Source organism: Danio rerio, chromosome 4 (assembly GCF_049306965.1).
Source record: "Danio rerio strain Tuebingen ecotype United States chromosome 4, GRCz12tu, whole genome shotgun sequence".
NCBI classification, from domain to species: domain Eukaryota; kingdom Metazoa; phylum Chordata; class Actinopteri; order Cypriniformes; family Danionidae; genus Danio; species Danio rerio.
In genome coordinates, this window is record NC_133179.1 from 57775001 (window position 1) to 57794233 (window position 19233).

General features: G+C 44.2%; 1 protein-coding gene and 1 long non-coding RNA gene across 3 annotated transcripts in view; both read right to left on the reverse strand.

The window, feature by feature from the left end:
* Positions 1-19233, reverse strand: part of LOC137491172 (uncharacterized) — a 122382-nt gene that overhangs the window by 11388 nt on the left and 91761 nt on the right. The window lies entirely within an intron of this gene.
* On the reverse strand, positions 12064-17442 carry si:dkey-156k2.1. Its single transcript, NM_001328335.1, has 5 exons — positions 17307-17442; positions 16512-16606; positions 15940-16053; positions 14790-14903; positions 12064-14031 (listed from the first exon to the last, which is right to left on the reverse strand). Exons 2-5 carry the CDS (start codon positions 16559-16561, stop codon positions 12132-12134), a joined length of 2178 nt encoding a protein of 725 aa, NP_001315264.1. The 5' UTR covers positions 16562-16606; positions 17307-17442; the 3' UTR covers positions 12064-12131.

A 19233-nucleotide genomic window follows, 5' to 3' on the forward strand; every position in this document is an offset into this window, starting at 1 on the left:
GTGCTTTTTGATATGATTTATATTACTACACTAATTATTACCAATAACCAAAATCCTGAAATAGACTTGCATATTACATTTTTACTCTAATAAACCACAACATTTTTGGCTGTATATTATATGATGAGATATTTCCAGTTTCAAACACTTAAAAACATAGTTTTATTTTAAAAACATTTATTAAACATCCAAAAGGTGCAAGTAGAAATTTAACTGTGATAGAAAATAGGGGTAAACTTGATAAGATTTTATAGCCTACTGTACTATTTACTCTTCAAATTAATCTCACTATCAATCCTATTTCATCATGGCAACTAAAGTAAAGTGAACTGGTGTCTGCTGTACAGTGTTTTGTAAAGTACAGTAAAGTACTTCAATTAATCTGTTGTGGTAATACTATAGTTGCTATGGTAACACAACAAGTGTAATATAAACAAATTACCCAGTTTGTTTTACAATATAGGGTATATTATACTACAATTCACCACACTTTACTGTAGTAAAACTACACTGTATTTCATTTTATTCGTTCACTATTCTTAATACTACACTATGCTAAAGCATCTATGAAGAGCAAAAGCACGATAGAAGGGGGAAACACAAGACACAAAAATTGTGAGTCTGCATCGTCCGACGGAGCGACAGCAGATCATTCGCACGTGAACAGCCGTGTTTTGAGGGCTCGCTAGCAGTTTTGTGCAGAACAAAGGACACCGGCGTGTGAGCAAAGAGATTCACTCTCTTGTATTACACGAATGAGCTCCCGACTTATAAAACTGCACTCACAACATTTGTCAGTGAAATAACGCTGTACTCCACCAGCCGAAATCATGTGTCTCGCACCCACAGCGAACCTCCCAGCAGCAGTTTTAACATGAAGTGACACGACATCTGACATACAGATGCCACTGAGTGTAGTGACACTTCCCGTGGCCATGCGCATTGAGTCAATAAAAGAAAGCTGATTGGCTATTGCATGTTGACCTCATTTGTAGTTGTAAACAAACACAAACCCGCTATTTTTATGTCTCTTTCACCAGCCTGACAGTCACATTCACACTGATAGAGCATTAGGGGCCTTTGGGTACCCCCGGGATCCTCCAAATTAACTTCAAGGCTTTTTAAGACCTTTTTACTACCATTTTTAAATGAAATTCAATGCCAACTTCGTACCCATTCTGACAGAAGTATGGGGGAAAACTGTCAAATCTGTATACATTTTGAACCCTAGAAAATAAGTGACTACTTGAATTGAGTAAAACTTTTATTTAAATGGTCAGTTATTTTTAATACATGCACAACAGCGTAACACACATTTGATTTTTAATAAACAAATAATTTTGAACTTTGTGTTGAACACTATAGGCTTCAAAGCTCTGCTGCCTTGGCTGCAATTGTTTCGCCCAGACTCTCAAGTCCTGTCAACTTCTGCTTGTGGCTTTTTCTCAACGCGTTTGCCGTAGAGTTGATGTTGAGCCACAGTAAGATAGGATGTTCCTTGGCTGTGGTGGCAATGCTTTTAATGTAGAAAATAGAGGTGTGAACCTACACTGGTCTCATGGTTTGGGTACGATTATCATGCTATCGTTTCGGTTCAATTTGATATCTCGGTGCATCACGGTGTATACAGTTTTCTATTTGGGGGGAGGGGGGCTGTCTGTATAAACACACACACACACACACACACACACACAAGACCGGAAGTCATTCATTTTTGATGGAGAGTAGTGCGGGAGCTGCATGGAGTTCCAATCATCTCCGTATGCGGAAAATTCTGATCCAATTTGAGCTGCAGATCTGTTGAAATATTTGAACTCCTACGACTAGACCGTATGTGGCTGGCCAACAGGATGTGCTGTATTCCAGTGTTGTCCAAGCAGGTCCGTGTGCGCGAGATGAGAAATACTAGTTTATTTGGTTATTTATTTATTTTTTTATCAGAAAACTACATAAAAAATAAAACATTTTTATACATAAATGCAAGTAATAAAGTAATAAAAATATATATGGTTTGTGTTGTCTCCACATTCCCACCAATACTGTTAGTGGTCTATGACTTTCTAGTATTCATTCACTTATTCAACCATGGTGAATGCACAGAGAATAAAGGCTCTTGCTTTTACACTCTGGACACTGCCAGAACAGCTTCTCTCGCATGGTGCAGGTCAGAACAGAAAATTCTGTGCAAATGCCACAAGGCAGCGTAATCAAACAGTCATGTCCAAATGTCATGTGCAGTGGAAAGGCGGCTTTACGCTCTCTCTCATTCACACGCACACACACACACACACACACACACACACACACACACACACACATGTTATAGCCTTCCCGCACCACAAGAAATTTGGTCGGGTCCTGTGGTACAACCGCAGGAATGCAGTTCCCCTTCGGATGGGGAACTTCAATGCTATTAGTGGATTTATTTATTAATCCACAAATGGGGATTTCGTTTCAGAAAGCCAATCGTCTGAAAAAATATATAACGGGCCAATTAACTGCCAATTAATTGGCAGCGTAAGCTTGCGCATGCGTGCCTTATTGCCAATTAGCTCTGCATATAAGCACAGGGAAAGCAAGGAAACGCCATCCTTTTCGCTTCAGAGACTTTTACAGCCTTCTGAGAGAGTCGATGAGGGCTCCTCCTGCTGTAATCCAGCGATTTGAGCGAACGAGAGTGGTCTCCCAGTCCAGAGTGGGTACACGCGGTGGCAGACGGTAGAGCTGGGATTCTCCCTTGCCTGGTGTTCTCTGGGTTTGTTCCTCCAGAGCGTATAGTTGCTAATTTCCTAAAAGAGCAACACAGTCGTGCAGCACATCCTTTTCAGGATGGCGCTCCGACTATGCGTTTCTGGATGCGGTGGTTTCCTTTCTCCGGATGATGGGCACAATCACTGCGTTGCATGTTTGGGGGTCCAACATGTTAATGCGGTGCTCGCGGACAGTTTATGTCGTCATTGCGATGCCATGTCTCATGCGCAATTGAGATCGCGGCTAGCCCTTGTGAAAGGGCGAACCACCACAGCTGTCCCCTGCACTGCAGCGGGCACTCGGGCAGATCTGAGGGATTCAGCGAGAGATACACAAGCCCGCGGACATCCCGCTGCTCCGAGCGCTCCATCCAAGCTTCGGGCGGGGGAAGCAATCCGTCTAACCAGATGGTAGCCCTTGACACTCAATGACACCGGAGACTAGACGTCCAACACGGGATCGGAGGGTGGGCTTTCATTGTCCGATGATGATCCAAACCCGCTCGCCCACTCTGGGCAGGTGAGCGCTGTCAAGACAGATCCTGAAACGGACATGTTAGCCGTGCTTTCCCGCGCTGCTATCCCCTACCTCCGCGGCCGGACCGACTAGATGGGTGCTGCATAGAGAACCAGAGGGCAAAGCCTTCGAAGCCTCTCGTCCCCTTCTTCCCGGAGGTGCACAGTAGGCTCACACGGTTTTGGAGGGCACCTTTCTCTGCCTGTGCTGCGTGTTCTTCCGCCCTCACCACTCTTGACGGCAGAGCGGCTAGAGGGTAGGAAGTGTTTCCACCAGTCAAGCGCGCCATTGCGATCAATCTTTGTCCGCGTGGCGCCCCTTTTTGGCGGGGTCTGCCTCGTCTCTCGTCAAAAGCCTGTAGGTTATCTGCCTCCCTCGGAGCTAGAGCTTACAAAGCTGCGGGCCAGGCTGCTTCCGCCTTGCATGCGATAGCCACCTACCAGCGCTACCAAGCGCAGGTGCTGGCCGAGCTGCACGAGGGTGGGTCCAACCCAGGCTTGTTACACGAGTTTCGCACCGCAACCGACTATGCTCTTCGGACCACTAAGTCCGCTGCATGTGCGGTTGGGAGGACGATGTCCACATTAGTGGTCCAGGTGCGCCACCTCTGGCTAAACCTGGCTGACATGCGAAAAGTCGACAAAGTTTGCTTTCTTGACTCCCCCATATCCCAGGCTGGCCTGTTCGGCTACTTCGTCAGTAAATTCACCCAGGAGTTCAAGGCGATAAGAGAGCAGTTAGATGCGATGGGCACTGTCATCTATCGGCGGGACCATAAGCCCGCTCTGCCCGCCGAACCATCCACATCTGCTGCTCCTCACCGAGGGCGTCCGCCTACGAGTGCTGCTCCACCTCCGCCGAAGCGGGCATGTCGAGCACCTCGGACGCAGACAGCCCCCCCTGCCCAGGGCGCCGTTAAGTGCGGTAAACGGACTGCGTAGGATCCCTGAGACAGGTCATCTGGAGAAGAGGAAATTTGCTCTTTCCCCGCTGGAGGGCAAGGCCCCAATTCCGACGATACTTTTCAGTGCCACAAAACATCAATAAAAGAGCACTTTTCCGCTTCCTCAGATGTGACAGCATGAACCCTGCCAGTCCGAGATGCTCTGCTTCCCAGCTCGCAGGCTCTGTGTGCTTTGCCTGTGGCTCACGAGCACTGGGAGGACAGTCTCCTTTCTCCCACCCCTCGAGCCCCCTCTCCGGAGTTTGGGTGCGGAGTGATAGCGAATCTCTCGCCTCCAGCTCTTCCGCGGGACCCTCGCGCTTCCCGGATCAGCACACCCACTCTGCCCTGCCCTACTGCTGTTACGTCAGCGATTGTAGCAATGAGTCCATTAGCGAGAGCTCTGCCTGCCTGGTTAGCGTAAGCCCGCCGCTCGCGGTGGCTCCTACGCACAATCAGACTCGGTTATGCGATTCAGTTCGCAAAACGGCCCCCAAAGTTCACGGGTTTGTATTTCACCAGGGTCACCCCCCTGTCCGCCCCTGTCTTGCGAGAGGAGATTGCTGTCCTCCTGGTGAAGGATGCAATCGAGCCGGTCCCTCCAGCCGAGATGGAGAGCAGGTTTTACAGCCCGTACTTCATCGTACCCAAAAAGAGCGGTGGGTCACAGCCAATCCTAGATCTGCGCGTTTTGTACCGCTGTCTGCACAAGCTGCCGTTCAGAATGCTCAAGCAGAGGCGCATCCTCCGGTGCGTTCGTCCTCAGGTTTGGTTTGCAGCAATACACCTGAAGGACGCATATTTCCATGTCCTCGCCACCATCAGTTTCTGCGGTTTGCGTTCGAAGGTCGAGCGTGGCAATACAAAGTCCTCCCCTTCGGACTCTCTGTCTACGCAGGTCTTCACCAAGCTCACGGAGGGTGCCTTAGCGCCCCTTCGGCTCGTGGGCATCCGCATACTCAATTATCTCGACGACTGGTTGATTTTAGCCCACTCTCGGGAGCAATTGATTATGCACAGAGACAAGGTGCTCCGGCACCTCCACCTGTTGGGGCTTCAGGTCAACCGAGAAAAGAGCAAACTCGCCCCCGTGCAGAGGATCTCTTTTCTCGGGTTGGAGCTGGACTCGGTCACCATGACAGCGCGCCTCTCAGGAGAGCGCGCTCAGCTGATGTTGAACTGTCTGAGAGCTCTCAGACAGCAAAATAGAGGTCCCACTAAAATTATTTCAGAGGCTCCTGGGGCATATGGCATCCGCAGCCACTGTCACGCCGCTCGGATTACTCCATATGAGACCACTTCAGCACTGGCTTCACGATCGAGTCCCCAGACGCGCATGGCACTGTTACTGCGCTGTGTCGCTGTGCCCTCAGCCCTTGGAACGACCCCTCGTTCCTACAGGCCAGAGTGCCTCTAGGACAGGCGTCCAGTCATGTTGTTGTCTCAACAGATGCTTCCAGCACGGGCTGGGGGGCTGTGTGCTCCAGGCATGCAGCTGCGGCCCTGTGGAAAGGAACCCAGTTGCATTGGCATATCAATCGCCTGGAGCTGTTGGCAGTGTTCCTCGCTCTCTACCGCTTTTTTCCGGTGCTGGAGCAGCAACACGTGGTGGTCAGGACAGACAGCACGGCGGCGGTGGCGTATAACAACCGCATGGGGGGTATTCACTCTCGCCGTATGTCTCAGCTTCTCTGGAGTCATTTGCAGCTGAAATCGCTGCGCCATTCACATTTCAGGCAAGCTCAACCGTGCAGCCGATGCGCTCTCACGGCAACTTTTACGTCCCGGAGAATGGAGAGTCCACCTCGAAACTGTTCAGCTGATATGGGCGCAACTCAGGGAAGCCCAGATCGATCTGTTTGCTTCTCCCGAGATCGCTCATTGCCAGTTGTTTTTTTCCCTGACTGAGGGCTCTCTCGGCACGGATGCACTGGCCCACAGCTGGCCTCGGGGCATGCGCAAATATGCGTTTCCCCCAGTGAGCCTGCTCGCGCAGTTACTGTGCAAGGTCAGGGAGGACGAGGAACAGGTTTTGCTGGTTGCGTCCGTCTGGCCCAACCGGACCTGGATGTCAGGACTCTCCCTCCTTGCGACAGCCCTCCCCTGGCAGATCCCTTTGAGAGAGGACCTACTCTCTTAGGGACAGGGCACCATCTGGCACCCTCGCCCCGATCTTTGGAACTTCCACGTGTGGTCCTTAGACGCGAGGAAGAACCTACCGATCGCGGTGGTTAATACCATCACTCAAGCTAGAGCCCCCTCCACGAGGCGCGCCTATGCCCTGAAGTGGAGTCTATTCACTAAATGGTGCGTCTCTCGCAGAGAAGACCCCCAAAATTGCTAGATCAGCATAGTGTTTTCTTTCCTTCAGGAGAAGCTGGAGAGCAGGCTGTCGCCCTCCACACTCAAGGTTTACGTGGCTGCCATCTCCGCTCATCATGAGGCGGTGGCTGGCAGCACCGTGGGAAGGCATAACCTTATCATCCGGTTCCTCAGAGGCGCTAGGCGAATTAATCCACCCTGCCTTCTCTCATGGCCTCTTGGGATTTCGCCCTCGTTCTCACGAGCCTGCGTACAGATCCCTTTGAGCCACTTGACTCAGTATCTTTAAGATTTCAGTCCCTGAAGACAGCTCTGCTGGTCGCGTTGGCATCTATTAAGAGGGTTGGATGCATTTTCAGTCAGTGACTTGTGCCTGGAATTCGGGCCAGATTACTCTCACGTTATCCTGAGACCCCGCCCGGGATATGTGCCCAAGGTTCCTACCACACCATTTACAGACCAGGTAGTGAGCCTGCAAGCGCTGCCCCCGGAGGAGGCAGACCCAGCCCTTTTCTTACTTTGTCCAGTTCGCACTTTGCATATTTATCTGGACCGCACTCAGGGCTTTAGATCATCTGAGCAGCTCTTTGTCTGTTATGGCGGTCGGCAGCAGGGAAGTGCCGTATCAAAACAGAGGTTGGCCCACTGGATAGTGGATGCCATCCCCCTCGCTTATCAGAGCCAGGGCGAGCAGTGTCCCCCGAGAGTGCATGCGCACTCCACTCGGAGCATCGCATCCTCTTGGGCGTGTGCACGCGGCGCCTATCTAACAGACATCTGTAGAGCTGTGGGCTGGGCGACACCTAATACATTTGTAAGGTTTTACAATCTGCGAGTGGAGCCGGTTTCCTCAAGGGTATTAGGTAACCCTTGGTAATTGAGGAAACTCTTGGTAATTAAAACTCGGAAGGGTGTGGAAACACGCTTGCTGTGCCATTCTCCCTAACACGGAGATACGTGCGCTTTTTTATCTGTCAGTAAAATTCCCCGTCAGGTGAGCACTGCAGATTCCTCCGAGGCCCCAAGCACTGACTAAACGGAGGAGTTACTTGCTGGCCCACTGGTCAGCACACGTTTTGGGTATAGGTGCACGCTATGCGTGATCCCCACTTGGCGATCCCATATGCTTATTCAGCCATGGTGCAGTCCCCCCTCATGGGCGGACCCGTGTCTTCCCTCTCTGCTAACCATCTTATTTTATGCGTACTCCCCCTTTTCAGGGCTAGTCCATATATTTTTGCCATCATATCTCCCCATTGGGTAGCAGATGGCCTCCGCAGCGTCCTCCCTATCAGGAATGCACGCTTTCCCAATGTACTGTCATATTTTCCTAGAATTATCTAAATTATCTATTATCTTGCGACTCCCAAAAAATATATCTAAATCCGTAAAACTTCTTTTGAAGTGGGATAAGGGCCAGGGATCACGTTGGAGGACCACGCCTCTCTTTGATGCTGGAGTGCTAACGCTATGCCTGGCTATCCTCTCATCGGAAGCGAAGGTAAGGTGCAGTCATTATGGCGTTTTCCAGACATTTCCCCATTCGTGGATTAATAAATAAATCCACTAATAGCATTGAAGTTCCCCATCCGAAGGGGAACGCTCTGGTTACTAAAGTAACCCTCGTTCCACGAGGAGGGGAACAGAAATGCTTTATAGCATCGCCATAATGATTGTTCCTTAGCTGTAAGTGTCAGTCTCTTCAGCTTAAAAAAATGGCGTTTCCTTGCTTTCCCAGTCCTTATATGTGAAGCTAATTGGCAATAAGGCACACGTGCGCAAGCTTACGCTGCCAATTCATTGGCATTTCATTGGCCCGTTATATCCTCTTTCAGACGATTAGCTTTCTGAAACGAAATCCCCATTCGTGGATTAATAAATAAATCCACTAATAGCATTTCTGTTCCCCTCCTCTTTGAATGAGGGTTACTTTAGTAACCAGAGCGACCTCTATCCAGAAGAATCACTGTAACAGCCGAGAGGAGAGGAAAAGTCATGCCAGCAGGTCAAACGGGCCACAGTGGAAGAGAGAGAAATAGTTTAGTTTCATTCTCTCAATCGCAGTGAAATAGGAGCTTCTGCTGTAAGTGTCAATGAAAGACTGTCCAGAAGACACATGCAGTGAAATTGAGCACAGTCTTTAAGTAGTTTTTAAGTAGTTGGAGCGCTGTAAATACTCTTGCTTGCCAAAGTAAGCTATGGCGACGCACTTTCTGCTATGACATGGAGCGCGAGATGCACTCAAAGTTACGCTGCATTAATTTTTTAATTAGCCTACATTAGTAACAGTTAACTTTGTTACAGTATGATGTTTAATCATGGGAAAGGCAAAAATAAATTAAAAAATTAAGACCTTCGTAACAAATCTAAGACTTGATATATGAAATTCAAGGCTTTTAAGGTCTTAATTTAAGATTATCAAATTTAAGAGTTTTTCAATGCTTTTAAGACCCTGCGGGGCACTCTGTTTATTCTGTCAGGTGAGAAACATAAATATTCATGACCCAAAAATAAAATGTGAATAATTAATTTTATTAAAATGTTGTTTTTTTTTTAAAATAAACTGATTCTTTTAACTATAAGTCACATTTGAGTATATTGGAAAAAGAAAAGCTTTGAACATGCAACATTTCGCAATATACTATATATAGTAATGATTTTAAATATATTTTTATAGATAAACATACATTAGTATGTTATTACTATTATTAGTATAGATATGATTGAAATCAAATCCCTGTAAATGTTTTGTTTCTTCTTCTGCCAATCCACTGAAAGAGGCTCCACATTCTGTAACCCAATATGAAACTGTATCTGTTGAGTGGAGAATCATTTACCTCAGTGTCTCCAGTTTACAGTGTTGACTCTTCAGTCCATCAGAGAGAAGCTTCACTCCTGAATCCTGCAGGTCATTGTTACTCAGGTCCAGCTCTCTCAGGACACAGTTTAAGGATTGTAGAGCTGAAGACAAACTCTCACAGCACTGAACAGTGAGATTACACTTGACCAGTCTGAAAAAGAAGAACACAGATTACATTAACAGTGTGATTTCAGTCATTCATCTGATGTAAAAACAAACTATGAGGTAAATAATATGACAAAAACTTGTATCAGTTAGAATGACTGACTATTGCTATTTAATAAAACTGAATATTAAATGCCAACTAATTTGTTCTTGAATACTTTGAAATGTAAGAAAACTGCTAAATTTGAGTTCAGATAAGAGGACCACGAGACTTTATATATTTATAAACCTGCAAAATGCAAATGATCAGAGCCTGTCAAACCTGCTCCAATAAACCAATTCACAGATAAACTAGAAATATAATCATTAAAAATATAAAATATAAATAAAGATTTAGAGGTAATTGATTAAAATAATCATTAAAATACACTGATTTCTGAACTGTTTAAGAAAAAAACTTTCATTTGAAGAGCAGCATTTTGCAGTTTCTCCACTAATGCTCTTAAATATATCTGGACATTTCCATCTCAATCAAAACACTTTTTAATGTTGTTGAGTGGAGAATCATTTACCTCAGTGTGTCCAGTTTACAGTGTTGACTCTTCAGTCCATCAGAGAGAAGCTTCACTCCTGAATCCTGCAGGTCATTGTTACTCAGGTCCAGCTCTTTCAGGACACAGTTTGAGGATTGTAGAGCTGAAGACAAACTCTCACAGCACTGAACAGTGAGATTACAGCCCTGTAGCCTGTGTAGAGGACAGTAAAAGGAGGAGTGATTTCTCCTCATAGGAAAAGGAAAAGACTCTAACTCTAACTATTCAGAGTTGCTTTAATGGTCCCATGGAGGAAGATCAAACATTTGTATTTTATTATAACATAAACTTTTTTAAAGAAAAGATCTCTGGACCAAAATGAGTCAGCCAGACAGATTAATTTTGCTATTTCTGAGCAGAATTTTGTAAAGAAAAAAAAAAAATCTGCAGATTTAAGCAGAATGATTTAAAAGAGTAACAATCATAACAAAAACCTATTATTTAAAATAAATAAAACTTTATAACTGTTATTTAATGTTTACAATGCAAATCCATTCAGATCCACAAATTTGTTAAACAAAGCAAGTCTCTCATATAATATAAACAGACAGAAAATATGACTGTAAAAACTGTATTGTAAATAAATCACATGAACATGTTTATATTAGTCAATAATATTCCTGAAATTAATATAAAACTGACTGAATATAACTTTACACACATTAACATCAGTAAATAAAGAGACTCAGTGATGGGCTGAACATCTGAACATTACAGCATATGCTCATTACCTCATCAGACTTTACAACATTTCACAATGTAAAAGTCATTTGTGGTAGCATTTATTTGATGGAAATGTTTTTATTTTACCTCAGTGTCTCCAGTTTACAGTGTTGACTCTTCAGTCTATCAGAGAGAAGCTTCACTCCTGAATCCTGCAGGTCATTGTTACTCAGGTCCAGCTCTCTCAGCACACAGTTTGAGGATTGTAGAGCTGAAGACAAACTCTCACAGCACTGAACAGTGAGTATACACCTCTGTAGCCTTTGTAGACGACAAAGAGCAACAAAATCAGCAGTAAGAAATGAGCAGTGTTGAGTGTTCATGAGTCCAGTCTACAGTGATAAAAGTAACACTGGAAATAAACTATATATATATATATATATATATATATATATATATATATATATATATATATATATATATATATATATATATATATATATATATACTGCTCAAACAATAAAGGGAACACTAAAATAACACATCCTAGATCTGAATGAATGAAATGCCAAACACACCGGCATATGGTCTCACAAGGGGTCTGAGGATGTCATCTCAGTACCTAATGGCAGTCAGGCTACCTCATGGTGTTGTACCATGGTGTTGGGCTGCAACCCCCACCTGTGGACATCGAGCCCTCATACCACCCTCATACCCTCATAAAAAGAAAATATATTATTTTTATTGATTGATTGATTGAAACTACATTAAACTAAACCTGTATTCCCCATTCATATGACTGTAATGAATTATTGAACAGATTATTAATAACTAATCAGAGAGGATTTTACTGAGCTCAGTGTAAAGTTTAGTGTTTAGGTCTACAGTAAATATAATATTAGAGGCATGTCTGCGGCGAGACGGCAATACTGTGTCTAAAATTACACTATTTCTCTGATCAGAAAACAAACACAATTATCCAAGAGCAACACTGTGTTAGATTTGAGCAAATACACATCAACAAATGTCCTATTCAGCTGGAGGAGCACAGGGATTTGCAGGGATTTGAGTTATTTTCCAGGATAAAATGTAAAGCAAATGAAGTAGATTATTAAATAAGTACAAATGTTGTTTGTGTGAGTAAAAAGTCAAGAAAGGTTTGATAAATACGTTTAGAAATTATTAAATAAACGAGCAAATAAGCAAACAGAACACTGCCGCCGCGTCCCCATGCAGTAATATGGTGTATCAGCGATCTCACAGGGGGACGATATGGCCAGCTAAAGATTTTCTGTTAAAGCAGGGCAGTGATTCACTAAACTGATTTGAGTCTTCAGTGCAGACTGATGTGTGTCTTCTGTGATCAATCAATGAATACTCACAGAGCTCTTCTGCAGTTTCTCACAGCTGCTGTCAGTCTCCGTCTTCCCTCATCTGATGTGTTGAATTTATTAAAGTCTAACTCATACAGCAGCTCCTCTGACATCTCAATCATGTAGGAGATTGTTGAGCAATGAGCAGGAGAGAGATACTTCACTGAGTGTTTGTCTGATTTCACAAACTCCTGAATCTCTCTGGCCAGAGTCTGATCTTTCACCTCCAGCAGACAGAGGAACAGATTGATGGATCTTTCAGCTGAGAGATCATCATCTGTCTTAATCCCATCTTTAATGTCCTGTGTGATTCTCCTGATGCTCTCTGAGCTCTTCTCTGTGTGTGTCAGCAGATTCTGGAAGAGTCTCTGATTGGACTCCAGTGAGATGCCCAGCAGGAACCGCAGGAACAGATCCAGACGACCATTACTACTCCTGACAGCTTTATCTACTGCTGAACTGAGCAAATCATACAGAGACTTCTCAGAGCTGGACTGTAGATATTGATCATATGAATATTCTCTCTCATAAATCACCCTCAGCGGTTCTCTGTTCTCTGTTAAATGGCAGTAAAGCACAAAGAAAGCAGCCAGAAACTCCTGAAAGCTGAGATGGATGAAGCTGTAGACTTTCCTCTGATGAATTACAGATTCCTCCTTGAAGATCTCAGTGCAGATCCCAGAATACACTGAGGCGTCAGTGACGTCTATGCCGCTCTCAATCAGGTCCTCCTCATAGAACATCACATTGCCCTCCATCAGCTGTCTGAAAGCCACTTCAGCAAGTTTGAGGATTACTCCTCTGTTGGACTGCAGGAGTTTCTCTGGATCTCTCTCTTCATACTTCTGCTTCCTTGTGTTGATCTGAATCAGCAGGAAGTGGATGTACATCTCAGTCAGAGTTTGAGGGATTTCTGCACTCACATCTTCTTCCAGGAGCTTCTGAAGCACAGTGGAGGAGATCCAGCAGAAGACGGGTATGTGGCACATGATCTGGAGGCTTCTTGCTCTTCTGATGTGGGAGATGATTCTGCTGGCTTGATGCTCGTCGCTGATTCTCTTCCTGAAATATTCCTCCTTCTGAGGCTCAGTGAATCCCTGAATTTCTGTCAGACGCTTGATGTATCTGGAGGGGATCTGATGGGCTGCTGGTGGTCTGGAGGTGATCCAGATGAGAGCAGAGGGAAGCAGATCTCCTTTCAGGAGGCTCCGCATCAACACAGCCACTGATGAAGATTCAGTCACAGCACAAACTTTCTCCTCATCTGAAAAGTTGAGTGTGATTCTGCTTTCATCCAGACCATCAAAGATGAACACAACTCTACACTGCTCATAAATCTTGGGCTCCAGATCTTCAAGTTCAGGATGAAAGTCCAGCAGAAGTCTGTGAAGACTGTACTGATGATCTCTGATCAAGTTCAGCTCTCGAAATGAAAGCACAAACATGAAATCTACATCCTGATGGTCTTTTCCCTCGGCCCAGTCCAGAATGAACTTCTGCACAGAGACGGTTTTCCCGATTCCAGCGATGCCTTTAGTGAGAACAGTCTTGATCTGGGCTTTCTCCTTCTTGATCTTCTCCTCATGTCCTGCTCCAGCTGAGGCTTTAAAGATGTCATTGCAGTAGACTGGAGTGTGTTGTGAGGGTTTTGTTCTGGCTCTTTTCTCCATCTGTAAAACCTCATGTTCTTCATTCACTCCTTCACTCTCTCCTTCTATGATGTAGAGCTGTGTGTAGATCCTGTTCAGGAGGGTTTGAGTCTCTCCATGGTTGATTCCCTCAAATAATCTCTCATACTTGTTCTTCATGCTGGTTTTGTGCTGCTCTTTGACTCTCTGAAGTTCATCATGTTCTGGTTGGAGTGAATCCTGCTGCAGGTCTCCAGTCTGATCATCTCCATCCACACTGCAGGATCAACAACAACACAAAGAACCAATGAGTGCAAGTGTAAAGATCATCTAGTGAAGCCATGTGTGTTCTCTATGACAAGCTGAGACACAATTTACAGACTTAATTAGATCACATCTACTGCTCAAAATGCTGTAAACATTTAATAGTACTTGTCATTTATTAAATCTAACACTTTAATCATTTGATATCCTTCATTCACAATGATGCTGGATGCTCACTGAAGACATTTAAAATCTTGTAGGATGAAAATGTGAGAGAGCACAAGTGTAACACTGCCGGTCCTACACCACCCAACACACTCCGAGCTGGGATCCAACCGGCAACCTTCCGCATGGGAGTCGGTTGCTCTATGAAGGAGGCTAAAGACCATGACCTCTAGTATTTGTCACTAGAGCACCTTTAGAGGTCAGAAGTGAGGTTTACCTGCACAGCACTTACTCGCTGGCCTCTGTTACAATAAAGACTGTGTGGTGTGTTTGTCTCAGAGAACTTGTTCATTCATCTTGTCTAAAATCTTTCTCTTGATTATCCACACTTTGCTGACTTTTGTAAAAGCCTGTAAACTCACTCTACTAACTCTAACAGTTTGAGTATAAATACTTTATTAGTACTTCACTAATGATCAGATGTGAGTGTGTGGACATTTAGTTTTAAAGTCTCCTGTAAATGTAATACTTGTTTTTCTGATCTTCTAGAAACACAGGATCATATAAATGCTTCAGTGTAATCATGTGTGTGTAGAGATGATCTACCTGACAGCAGGTCGTGTGTTTTCATTCTTAAATGTTAATGGTGGATCCATAGACACGTCACTCTTCATAGACACACAGCTGGGCTCTGCTTCTGCTCTCTTCTGATGAACTGAGCTAAAACAGAGAAGATTAAAGTTGAGCGCTGCACACACTGCACAAACCTGATATTAATCATTCTTCATTTACAAAAACACTTAAATTAATTCCCTTTATATTTGAACAGAAACTGTCTGAATGTGGAAAATATCAGCAAACACAGATCAAGGCTCATTTCTAGTAGAGAAAGTCCAGCAGCAATGCAGCACTATTAGAGCAGATTAGAGCTGAAACTAATCATCAAATCACTGAATGAAGTCCACAGTGTAGGTGTGGGAGGAGCTTAATCATGCAGGCGTGTCAATCATCATCACATGACTATATAAGCAGCAGTATAAACTGCACTGTGTCAGCTGACTGTTATTCCCGCCTCCAGCAGCTCCTCTTATCCTCCTCCTCATCACTCAGTCTTCAGAAGGTCACTCATTGGGGGTTTGTCTGCAGAGTTCCAGTCCAAACTTTAAGGACAGCAAGACAAGTTCATTTACCATCATCTATCATGACTGAATGAGCAGCAGAACTCGAGAAACATCAATTCTAGAAACCAAATGTGTTGATCAGCAGCATCTATGAGGCCAACACAACATGATGATGACTGCACTTCAGTGAAAACAGACTCAGATCAGAGGAATGGCTGATCAGTACAGCACAGAAACAGCAGGGGAAAGTGTGCAGGAAAAGCCCTTTATGGCAGGAGATCGGGAACACTTTAGTTTAGCTCACAATTCATACTATTAACTACCGGCTTATTATCTGTGTAATGTGAACATATGAACTGCTCATTAGTAGTCATACAGTATGATCTTATTGTGGATCCCTAACCCTACCCAAAACCTAAACCCACCTTCTACCTCACTAACTATTAATAAAGCGCCGATTGGTTTGTTAACACCATCAATTGTGGCCTGAAGTGTAAAGCGGAGATCTTCAAGCATCCTGCAGAGCTCAGATACAACATCTAACATCTGAAACCCAACAGATCCACAACACTAATTACCTGATTCATTTATTATGAAAATACTCATCAGTTGCAGATATTAAAGAGATGATCTACCTGACAGCAGGTCCTGTGTTTTCACTCTTAAGATTTACTGGGTGATCCATGGACGCATCACTCTTCATAGACACACAGCTGGGCTCTGCTTCTGCTCTCTTCTTATGAACTGAACTAAAACAGAAAAGATTAAAGTTCAGCGCTGCACACACTGGAGTCAACACACCAGATTTATTCAAGTGGTGCTCGCTGCAGAGCCATTTGAGGAGAGCTGAGCTCCAGCAAGGGGGAGCTTAAGCTTGAGCTCCACCTTTTTTGCACTTCTTCTACGAGTGATGTCACTGGGGGTAGGGTTAGGGGTGGGGTTGGTGTATGCATTAAAACAGCTTACAGGAGGAGGAGCAACAGCTCATGCTCCCCCTTGCTGGAGCTCAGCTCTCCTCAAATGGCTCTGCAGCGAGCACCCTCTCACTGTTTAAACAGCACTTTATGATACTTTTCATAATTATTGTATAAAAATCTTGCTGGCTGTGTGTTAAATATTCAGACAAATTAAAAACACAACTAACAGAGAGTAAATATAATATCCTGTAGAAAATAATCATATGAAATGTCAAGTGTAGGTCTAATACCTGCATCCTGCTAACAAATCCTGCTCTTCGGGGGTGTGTGTGTCCTCCATGATGGACCTGAAGAGTTTGATCTCCAGCAGAAACTCTAGAAGAAACTAATGAATAATCACAGATCTCCAGTCATTGATCAGCTTTCATAATTCAGCTGAATGCCAGAATAGATCAGCAGCTGAGACACTAAAATCCAGAAGCTCATCACGAGTAAACTAATGAAGAATCACAGCGTCATCCGTTTGATTATAATAACAGCATATACACATTCACATAAAGCTTACAGGTTTTGTCAAGACATCAAAGATTTAAAGCTGTTCTCTGTTAGTAGATGATGAATTCTGGTTGTTTAAAACTGCAACACAACAACTACTTTCACTTTCGTTTCTGAAGGGCGGTGTTGTGCCAAAAACTGTGACCGGGGGGCGCTGTTCCGCGAAATATTCACTCGGGAACGCCCTTGGCCGCTTATGCACGCGACTGTGAACGCGCAGACACTAAAATCAAGCGATCCGCGTCGAGCGGTGCTGTAAAGCGTGTTTTAAATGCGGGATTCAGCAGACATCATCATAGGAAATATATTGGAGAACTTTGATTTACTGAACAGCGACTCCAGATCACAGATTTAATCTCAACTGCGTCACATCAGGAGTTTAGTAATACACCCGCACAAACACTCTGAACAGAGCAGACAGGGACATGCGGGGGTTACATTCAATCACACGACATGCAGGAGGATACATGCGGGACTTTAAATGAAGCAGTGTAAACGGACGCGAGGCGGACTGTAAACACGACACACACCACTTCTTCTTCTGCCCGTGTGTTGAGTCAGAGAGCAGAGGAAAGCTGCACACCGCCACCTGCTGTACTGGAGAGAGTAACATCAGTCCTACTCCAACATTAGAGATATTATGAAGCATATAACTGACAAGCACACAGGATTATATGATAACATAACATATGTAACAATCATACAAAACTGAGAGATGCAGAACACACAGTAAACAAAAGAAAATCACACATATGAGGGCCCTGCTGAAAAATCCAGCTTCAACCAGCCTAGGCTGGTTGGCTGGTTTTAGCTGGTCGACCAGGCTGGTTTTAGAGGGGTTTTGACCACTTCCAGGCTGGTTTCCAGCCATTTCCAGCCTGGTCTTAGCTGGTCAGGCTGGGAGATGACCAGCTAAAACCAGCTTGAGCAGCCAAGACCAGCTATATCCAGCTTAAACCAGGCTGGTCAAGCTGGTTTTAGCTGGATTTGGCAGGTCATTTTCCAGCCTGACCAGCTAAGATCAGGCTGGAAATGGCTGGAAACCAGGCTGGAAATGGCCCAAACCCCTCTAAAACCAGCCTGGTCAACCAGCTAAAACCAGCCAACCAGCCTAGGCTGGTTTAAGCTGGATTTTTCAACAGGGGGATCTATCATATTTAAATGATTAGATTGTACAGATAATTGTCTTCATTATCAGATAGGTTTTTAAAGCTGTCTTGTTTTTTTAATTGAGGTCAACGAATTATAAAAGGTTTGTAAATCTCTACAGAACAAATTAAAGGAGGGAGTAAGAGACTTTGATTTTTGTAAAAATGATCAACTTCAGAGCATTATCAAGCACATCATAGATTTACAACTCAGAAGAAGAATCATGCACTCCTCAAAATTAATTATGCTGTAAAATGAATCAGAAATCAACCCTGAAACCTGTTTCCAGAAATCATCAGAGAATGTACAAGTAGATGTAGAAGACTTTCAGGCTCAGTGTTACAGCAAGAGCATTGTGCTGAAATGTCTGATTAAATGTATTAGTTTTTTAGGATTGCTTACACACTAAAATTAAAAGTAGTACACTATTAGCAAAACCTTACACACAAGTATCAAAACATCAGCCCATATTTGCACAACTATAAGCACATTGTCAGCCTCACACTTGTTGCAAAACTCTACACACAGTGATTTGCAAAACACTAAACACACTTAACATACATTACACACTAAAATCTATCATGAAGTCACTTCCTTGCAATACCAAAGCACGGACAGTCAAATTACTGCACCGTCCAACCAACTTGTTCAACACAGTCGTCAGGTGTGCAAACACTTGTTAGATTAATTGTAGACACATCAATCAGGTGTTTAAGCACTATAAAATGCCAGTTTCAATGAAAACCATCTGGTCTCAATATCAACTCTGGCACACACCATAAAAAAAAAACATATTCAAATGAAGCAAATTTATGGAGTGCCTTTCGAGCACAATTTTGAAAGGGTGAAAAGACTGCGGCATGAGTATACAGAGGTATGTATTCACTTTAGCAGTGTGATCTTGCATACTGTCTTATATTCTTTTACTGTACTGTAATACTAGATCTACACTGAACTACACAATTTTGCCTGACACTGTTCTTCAGGTAGTTTTACGAATGGATGGAGAGGAGATCCAGCATGAGTTCATTTACGTAGATGATGGTGTGTTCAACCTGACGAGAACACAAGGTAGAAGAAATCATTGGCCACAGGGCTATAGTCAATGTCCCAGTGCAACGTGGGGGAAATATACAGTAACACTCTGTGCAGCCATTACAAAGAATGGGGTCCTCCACTGCCATGCCCATATGGGCCCTTACAACACAGCACATATACTTACATTCTGGGACCAATTGCACAACATAACAGCAGCAAATCAAATCGATCATACGCAATACATTGTTGTCTGGGACAATGTGTCTTTCC